Genomic DNA, 8,747 nt, shown 5'->3' with positions numbered 1-8,747 from the left:
TATATAGTATTTTGGTATATAGTGGAAAATCATAAGCTTTGTGCATCTGTATTTGAGGTATGTCGATGACGTGGAGTAAAGACTGCTATAAGATCCTGGAGGCAAAAAATTTGTACAAGATTCCTACAGCTCGATGGGGAATTTATCTTTCTGAGCACCTTGTTTTCTTTTCTCCTTTTTTTTTTTTTTTTTTTTTGTAAGTATTGGTGAAAAGGTCCCATTGGAAATGTTTCTAAATAGGCCTCTCCAGGCAGGACTGTGAGCTCAAAAATCTTTGTATAGTTTTGAAAATTGAGGAGTAGCTCTGCTCTGAAGCATCTCTGGTGGTGTTTTGTTGTCGTTCTGTTTTGTTATTTTACTGTAATACAAGCCTACAGTATTTGCACTAAAGAAAGCTTGTTAGAAAAAGCTTGCTGCTATGGAAGAAGGAACATATTACAACTTTTTTTCCTTTTTTTTTTTTTTTGGTTAGCTTTTCCACTTTCAATTGAGTAGCATTTTGTAGAATAAAATGACTTAAGATTGAAGAGCCTCTGATGGTTGGTTTATTCTTTTTTTGCCACCTCTCCTGTCGCTTCTCTTTTTTTCTTCTAGATGCTTCTACCTTTGGCGCCATGGGCAGAGTTGGTCTCTCTGGTGGGAGTGGGGCAGCAAGGAATGGCTCCTCGGAAACCTCTTTCTGCAAAACGGGGAGGTGAGCTGCTGGGAGGGGCCTAGACCTTCCCCGCCTCCATTCTCTTGCTCCTTTCTCCTCTCTACCCCCTCTGACCCCTCCCAGTCCTGTTTCCCACCTCTCAGGGCCTGATTCTCGGCTGGCTGCCAAGTGCTGCCAAGTGCACGGTTCAGGGTGCTGTCCCTTCCTGGGGGTAGTTTGTGTTTTTTTTTTCAACAAGTTTGACTCTGGAAACTCAAGAGTCTTCAAAAAAATAAGTTATTGCTCAGGTGGTCCAGGTGGTCGCATGAGGTCACGTGCAGGAAAGGCCTCTGAACACAGCCAAGGGGTGCAAACAAGTGGGACGATCACATCTCCAGACTTCGTTTTTGAATAGACACAGCTTGTTGGGTGTGGAACACAGACGTGCCCGCCAGACCCCATTGACCTGCAGACCAGGCAACCCCGGGGTAAATGGGGAGCATCTGTTCTGGGTGCTCTTTCCCTGCAGTGTAAACGGTCGCGAGGCACACCTGTCATTAGTTAGCGCTCCCGATGGTCGGCAGCTGCTGAGAGTTAGGCCCTGAGATGACACCACTCACTCCTGATCTGCACAAGATGAGCCCAGGATGTAGGCCTCACTCCCTGGAGGACCCAAGAGCACCGGACTGTGAGTCACAGGGGCCCTGAACCCTAGGCCTGCCCCGACTCCTGGTAACCTCTCTGAGCCTTAGTTTCCCCTCTGTAAAGGGGGAGGGGAATGGTAGTACTCTGAGAGCACCCATTTCATATCGGAAGGATTACCATATCTCCTTTCCCTTTCGAGAGGGTCTGGGGTATAAGGGAACCGGGCACTCAGAACTCTCAGCACCGGGCCTCCTAGCCACCTCTTTTGCCTGAGTGGACAACACAGAGAGAGTCTGGGGTGTCTCAGTGGTACCTGTATTTTCCTGAGCAACTGATGTGTCTCTTTGTGGTGTGAGTGTCAAGGAGGCAGCTGCTGGGAACGGGCACGCGGCTTCTGTCGGCTCTTGGGGTTACGCCCTCCCGAGGGAAGCGTGTGTCTCTGCTTGCCTCTCATGCCGAGGCGCTTCCGTCACATGTTTCATCTTCCAGTAACACTTCGAAATCTACTTCATTTGTTTAAATTCCCACCTCTTCACCCACATGGCAGTTAGAGAGGTTGATGGTTGCCAGGCGCTTGTTAGGTGGAGTCATAAGCGTCCTGTAAATGCCTTACACGCGTGCAGACAGCTTTTTAGTCTTTTATTGAGAAAAACAATAAGGGGCCACCTCCGTTGGGCTCTAACAGGGTCTGTTGGGGAGTTTGCAATTCCTGCTGAGTCTAGGCTGTCTTGCTCCAGACTGGTTCAGGGACCTGGGTTGATGGTAACCTCTATTAATTACATTTCCAACAAAGTTGGAGTTCTAAGGATTAAATGGGGTTGTCTCCCTCGGGAAAGATGTCTTGGTGAGGGGCTCCTGGGACCACCGCCTTTTGCTGGACCTAGAGTTTCCCAAGTGAACACAGCTTTGTCACTGGGCTTTCTTTGCGCACTGGACCGCCCCTGAGTAAGGGAAAAGGAATTTCTCTTGGAGCTGCCATTTTCCAAGGCAGTCAGCCATGTTTGTCTCTTGGGTTACTGAACGAGATGATGTATGTGAAGGCATAGGAAAAGGTATGACGTGCTAAAAAAAAAAAAAAAAAAAAAAGACTTTGTTATAAAGTTGACCAATGCAACTTGATTATAGCATGGCCACTGGGCACTGGGCTGTGGGCTCCCAGGCCATGTTTGAAATGAAAGGGTGTGATTTCCCGTTGGGTCCTGTGTGTTTAAAGGATGGGTGGGTACGTGGGCAGCCCAGCCCCGGCTGGTCCAGGGCCCCGCCAGGCCCGCACACAGCAGGCCCCCGGGGGGAGGGCTGACTCGGCTTCCCTGCCCCACCAGCCTGGCACCTAATCCAGGACGCTGCTCTAGCACCTGCCCTTCCTCTCACGGAGTCTGTTCCTCCCCTGACAAGACCACAACAGGACTGTTTCCTGAGAAGCTGCACGCTGTCAGGACACGTCCACCTGCCCTTCTCTATAAGGGACCGTCACCTTTGTGGGACCTGCCTGGAGCGGAGGGAAATAGCAGGCCATGGCTCTGCCCTTTGGGGCAGGATTGTCCTCCTTCCTTCCCACTGGGCCCTGATGGACAGACGGCCCAGTGAAGCATCTGGGGAGCCATCCTCAGTCTGTGAGTTGTTGTCTCTGGGAAGTTCCCCCAGTTTAAAGGAAAAAACAAAACCTGTTTCAGGCTCCACCTCTGGAGCTAGAAAGTCCTTAATCAAACTAAACACCTTAACAAGTCCTTGTTAAGGACTCAGCCAACGGAGTAACAAACCAAAATACACACACTCAACTGGTTTGTAATGGTGCTCAGCTGAGTGTCTCTGAGGACACTTGGAGGACACGGCCCTGCTTATACATGGGGGACCCCAGTCCTGATCCAGAGGTGAAGTACAGGGTGCTGTGGGACCTTGGCTCTGCGGCTGCACTAGAATTTAGCACTGTCTTACCGTCTGGAACATTTAGAAATTATTCGGTATTATTTAGGTGATATGCAATTTTTTTAGTTGAGGTGAAATTCACATAACATAAAAATAGGCATTTTAAAGTGAACAATTCAGTGGCATTTAGTACCTTCACAATGTTGTGCAACTACCACTTCTATCCAGTTGCAAAACATTTTCATCACTTCGAAAGGAAACCCTGACCCGTGAGGCAGTCACTCCCTACCCCACCCCCCACCTCCAGTCCCTGGCAACCATCACTCTACTTCCTGTCTCTATGGATTTATATTTAGGTAGTGTTTTTGAGAATCCCAATGACTCTATTTTCTGAACTAAAAAACAACTATGGAACATTAGCATGGAAAATAATAGCTATGAATAGTGATGTAGTTTCCTCCTTATTTTAGCACTTTGTAGACTTCATATGCCTTCACATAACTGGTCTTGTTTAGAAGCCCAAGGGACAGATGTTGCTGAACGTGTTGGAAATTATCAGCTCCAGGAGAAATTCCTTTTCCCTTACACAGGGTGTGTCTGGTACACTGGCAAACACAGTCACGACCTTGATCTGCTACATAAGGCATGCATTTGTTTCTCGAGTAAAGATGGAATAAATGTGAAAAGACAGACTGTTCACAGGTGAAAACAGGCACCTTTTCTGTGTTGTAAACATACGAGAACCACATTTAAATTAATTAAAAAAATTAATGTGTAGATGGAGGCTATTACCATCATATTCTTACAGGTATGAGGGAGAAAATACTCATTCAAAAATATTTTGCATCCCTACTAAGTGCATGACACTATGAAGGCACCATTAGGGACACAGTTATATAAGACACTATTTATACAAGTGTTATATAAGGTGTCTCTTTGCCTCACAGTCAAATGTTTTCATTTGAAATAAATACAAACTGGAAGCTTCCCTCAAAGCGGTTACAATCTGATGGGAGTGAAGGGACAGAGAAAACAGACATTCACAGTGGAAGATGCTAAGTGGCTCAGCCTGTGGCAGGTGAGGGTTTTAGAGAAGATTCTGCAGAGGAAGGGGCCCTGCGCTGGGAGGAGGAGTGGAGTCTGTACAGGATGGGGTGAAGGGCAGGCATGGAGGGCAGGCATTCCTGGCACAGGGATCAGCCTGAGCGAAGACCCAGTGTGGGAGGAAAGTGTGGGGCAGCTTTGGGGACCAGGGAGGAGTCCCGAACATCTGGAGCATGGGCACATCTAGGGGATGCTGGAAATTGAACCTGAGTTCTCGAGGGCCTCAGTGACAGGCTTGAATCTTCTTATTAGTTGGTCATTCAGCGCAATGTAGTGCTTATTTGTGGCAGGCCCTGTCCTCTGTGCGGGGAAGATAGAGGTGACAAGGTAGCGCACGCACACACACACACACCTGCCATCGTCTAATAGGGGTATGACCGAGCAATCACAAGGTCACCAAGCATCTCAAAGAAGACACATAAGCGGTCATGGGTGCAGGTATCACTGGGACTTTCCCTAATCTGGGGGGCTTCCCAGAGCTAGTGGCATTTAAGCGGAGTCCCAAATGTAAGCAGAAATGAGAACTTTGTTTTGAGGTATTGGGAGCCGTTGAGGGGGGTGGATATGGACACGGCTACAGTCACACACTAAGAAGATTAAGGCAGCAGGTGTGCAGGATGGGGTGGGGGCAGGGAGCAGGGCGGCCAGGGGCAGGGAGCCTGTGAGAAGGCTCTGCCCCTGGCCCAGGAGAGAGACAGCGTGTCTCCCACCTGCCCTCCTTGGCCTGCTTTAACAGAGAAAGGTCCCTCCGGCTCCCCAAGCCTCATTCCTCCCACCTTCTTCTCAGGGACCCTTATCAAGCAGCTTCCTCTTCTTATTCTACTGTTGACCTCTGCTTCTCCAAGGGCCCTTCCCATTAAGTGAGGTCAAGTCTCGCCCATCTTAAAAATAAGAGCCCTCCCTTGACTCCACCCCACCCCTATTTCAGCCTTGGAGAAGTTATCTTTACTCCCCGGGCCCACTTCCTCACCTCCCACTCTTCCCTCAACCCCTCAAGCCTGCTCCCACCTCCACGTCCTGAGACTACTTCCTTGTGACCAAATCCTACAGACATATCTCAGCCTGCATCTTCCTTGACCACAGCACAGCAGCTGGCTCTGTTCACCACTCCTTCCTTGCAGTGCCATTTTCTTTGGCTCTCCTCTTCCTGCCCCTGACTCCCCCTCCCCACCACCAACTCCTGTCTCACCTCCTAAATATGTTTCAGATCTGAATGTTCTATCCAACCCTACCGTCACCATCCTCATACAAGCTCCTATCATCCCTCACCTGGACAACTCCAATCCCCACTCTGCAGCCAGAGCACCAATATTTTGTGTGTTCACAGTCTTCAGGTTCTGGGGCCCAACCACTAAACTGATTATGTAAGTCTCCCACTCAACGCCTGCCGTAGAGGTGTATCAATTATGATTACATTCAGCTGCCAGTGACAGAAAACCCAAATAAACAGAACCTTGAACACAAAGAGCTTTATTCTCTCCTGTAAAAGTCTGGAGCCAGAGGTTGAGGGCTGGCCTGGTGGTTTCATGAAGTTGTCAGGGGCCAGGGTCCTCTAGTTGTTCTTTCCTGTCCATTCCCAAGATATAGCCCTAATTTCCATGATCCATGTTCTAGCAAGTTCTAGCTATCATACTTGCTTTCCAAGAAGCAGTATGGTGGAATGGGAGAGGGGCTTCCCCTCCCCTCTTTTATTTCAACTCCTTCCCTTTTACAGAGACTTTCCTGGAAAACCTTATGACGCTTCTGTTGATAGTTTATTAGCTAGAACTTACACCCATGGTCAGAGCTAGCTGCAAGGGAGTCTGAGAAATGTAATCTAAACACAGCCTTAGTGATATACAGCCTTAGTCCTAAAACTGGACATTGTGTTATTGAAGAAGGGAAGAATGGGTACTGGAGTAACCAACGAGCAGTTTCTGCCATAGTCTGCCCTTTGGCCACCCCAAAATTCATGTGCCCTATTCTTCTCATGCTTTGAATCATTTCCTTTCCTCCCCAGGGGAGATAACCCCAAAACCTCATGCAGATCAAGGGCCCGGGATCATCAGGAGATGTGCAGCCCCCTCTATGGGCTTCAGATGAAGCTCTGTGTGGTCCGAACACATATAAGCGAAAACACTCCACCCCATACTTGCCAGCAGAATAGGAGCAGGATAACTGCAGTGAAGCCTCCCATTTAAAAAAGGGAAGCATGGGAACACATCTGGCACTGGTTCGTGGCACCAATCAGAGACCAATAGGCTGAAGGAGGGAATCCCTCCCCCAGCAGTGGAGCTTTGTCCATTGTCTGTGTTTCTGGGCTTTTCCTTCTGGGAGGCTCTTCTTGGTGTATTATTCCATCAGGGCGACGCCTGAAACAGGCATTGGTGAGCAGGCCCCCTGGGAGCTTCAGAGGGTTTACCGTCTACTTCCTACTGCTGCAGGGTCTGGGGCCCAGGGATTGTATTAGGAAGTAACAGTTAAATGACAAGCCATAGTCAATACTTTTTGTTTTATCAATGCATTAAAAAAAACAACAACAACTTAGCAGGCTTTCAATCTATCTGCTTCTGGTCAGTTTCTTATATAAAACCCACAGCTGCAGATCTAGTGCAGCCATCATTTTAACACAGCATGGGGACCCACAGTGGCTTGCGAAAGGTTAAAATCAAAACTTCCCTGTGCCTAATCACACTGCAATGTACTTTGATGTGAGGACCTCTAGAGCAGTGGTCCCCAACCTTTTTGGCACCAGGGACCCATTTTGTGGAAGACACTTTTTCCATGATATGGTGAGGGGGTAACCCGAGCAATGGGGAGATGAAGCTTCATTTGCTAGTCCGTCATTGGGGACCTCTGCTCTAGAGAGAGATTTAAGGAAATCTCCTCCCAGGGCTCCCTCCCCTCCCTCATCTAACACCCTTTGCTGGCTGGGACTTCATGGAGGATGGACCACTAGGATGCACATATAACTTCCTTCCACACTTGCTTCCTCTCTCACCTCCTCCCTAACATCCTCCAGACTAGAGACCAGGGCTCTCTCCTCTGTTCTCTTCTTTAGATAAAGTTCTAAGGTCACTTCTGTCAGGCCAGCTTCTTGAAATCTCAAAGAGAAAGTTAAAGACATCCAGAACATCCTTCTTCTTAACAAAGAGTATCTTTGAAGACTATTGTCTGGCTGAAAAATCTTATTTTGAATGTCAGAAGCTAAATACTACTTACCTCTTTCTCTGAATTTTTTTCTTTGATAATTCTGACACCACTTTCCAGGCAATCAGACTAATGCACTGATCAGGAAGGAGGTCACATGCACAGGAATGCAAAAGAGAAATGCAAGTGATCCTATTTTGCAAAATAGGATCCTGCTTACATCATTAAAGACTTCCTATTTTGCTGAGGGTAAGTCCGAAATGTGTAAGAGGGTTCTTTGGGGTTTGATTCCTGCTTACCTCTCCAGCCTTATCTGGTCAAACTCCCAGCCTCACATTTTCACAACAACCACGGTGGACTTTTCTCAGTTCCTTCAACACGTTTTGCTCAGGACCTTTGTAACAGCTTTAGTGTAGTCTAGAAATCTCTTTGAGTCTCTCCTGTTCATTTCTCAGGTTTCAATGTAAAGGTCACAGTCTTGGGGAGGATTTCCCTGCCGTGGCATCCCTCAGAGCACCTTGCACCTTTGGGACTATTTAATTAATTATTTTAAACGACATATTAAGTATCTCTGTTCCTCATTGGAGCAGCAGCAGCAGGAGGGCAAGAATGATCTCTCTTCTGTCTGCCTGACACATCCTTAGGTCATCATAATCTCTAATCTAGATTAGAACGATGAGCTTCTAAAATGCAAATCTTGAAGCCCCTCCTCTTTTCCTCCAGGTTAAAGTCAGTCTCCTTTGTGCAGGTCTTGTGTAACCTGGCCCCACCTCTTCCCACTTGCCTCCCCCTCCCCTTCCGTGTTCATCTACTCGTAGATTGAAATGTCTTTCAGGGTATTATAGGAGCTGAAACTTTGCCTACAAGTCTTCAGGTAAGTTATGCCCAATTTCTGGTACGAACAACTCTCATCCTTCAGCTCTTAGCCGAGAGCTGCTTTGATTGGTGGATGGACTTGACATTCATCCTGTTCTAGGTGCCAGGAACTGTGCTAAGTGCTGAGGGAACAGCATGAACAAGTCAGACGGGGTCCCCAGTCTCCATGTTATCTTCCCTGACCGCCCTCACCTTGAGGCTGGGCTCCATGTCTCTCCTCTGCGCTCCCCTGACTCTCTGAAAACCCTCTAGCAGCGCCTCACACAGCTACGATGATTGTCTACCTGTCTGTCTCCCCTGCCAGCCCAGAAGCTATTTGTTGAATGAATCTAGGAAACGTCAAAGTTCTCTGCTGGGGGTAGTTACAAGAAACAGGAAATGGCATAAAACGGATGAGCTGGGCCACAGACACTGTGGGCAGGGGGTGCAGGGCAACGTGGACTAGGGGACAGGGACGGAAGCAAAGGAAACAGGAGGGGCCCCTGTTCCTCCT

At 48.1% G+C, this 8,747-nt stretch overlaps 1 protein-coding gene across 3 annotated transcripts in view; it reads left to right on the top strand.

Moving 5' to 3' along the window:
- The first annotated feature begins 48 nt into the window (after positions 1–48).
- Positions 49–8,747, top strand: part of PLB1 (phospholipase B1) — a 209,730-nt gene continuing 201,031 nt past the window's right edge. For all 3 annotated transcript variants that reach the window (XM_057742730.1, XM_057742728.1, XM_057742727.1), the window contains exon 1: positions 49–694. In XM_057742730.1, coding sequence (XP_057598713.1) covers positions 595–694 — 100 coding nt within the window. In that variant the 5' untranslated portion in view covers positions 49–594. The remainder of the gene's footprint in view (positions 695–8,747) is intronic.

This window comes from Hippopotamus amphibius, chromosome 7 (genome assembly GCF_030028045.1).
Source record: "Hippopotamus amphibius kiboko isolate mHipAmp2 chromosome 7, mHipAmp2.hap2, whole genome shotgun sequence".
Classification (NCBI taxonomy): domain Eukaryota; kingdom Metazoa; phylum Chordata; class Mammalia; order Artiodactyla; family Hippopotamidae; genus Hippopotamus; species Hippopotamus amphibius.
The sequence above is the reverse complement of the archived record's forward strand: the minus strand, read 5'-3'. Positions and strand labels throughout refer to the sequence as shown.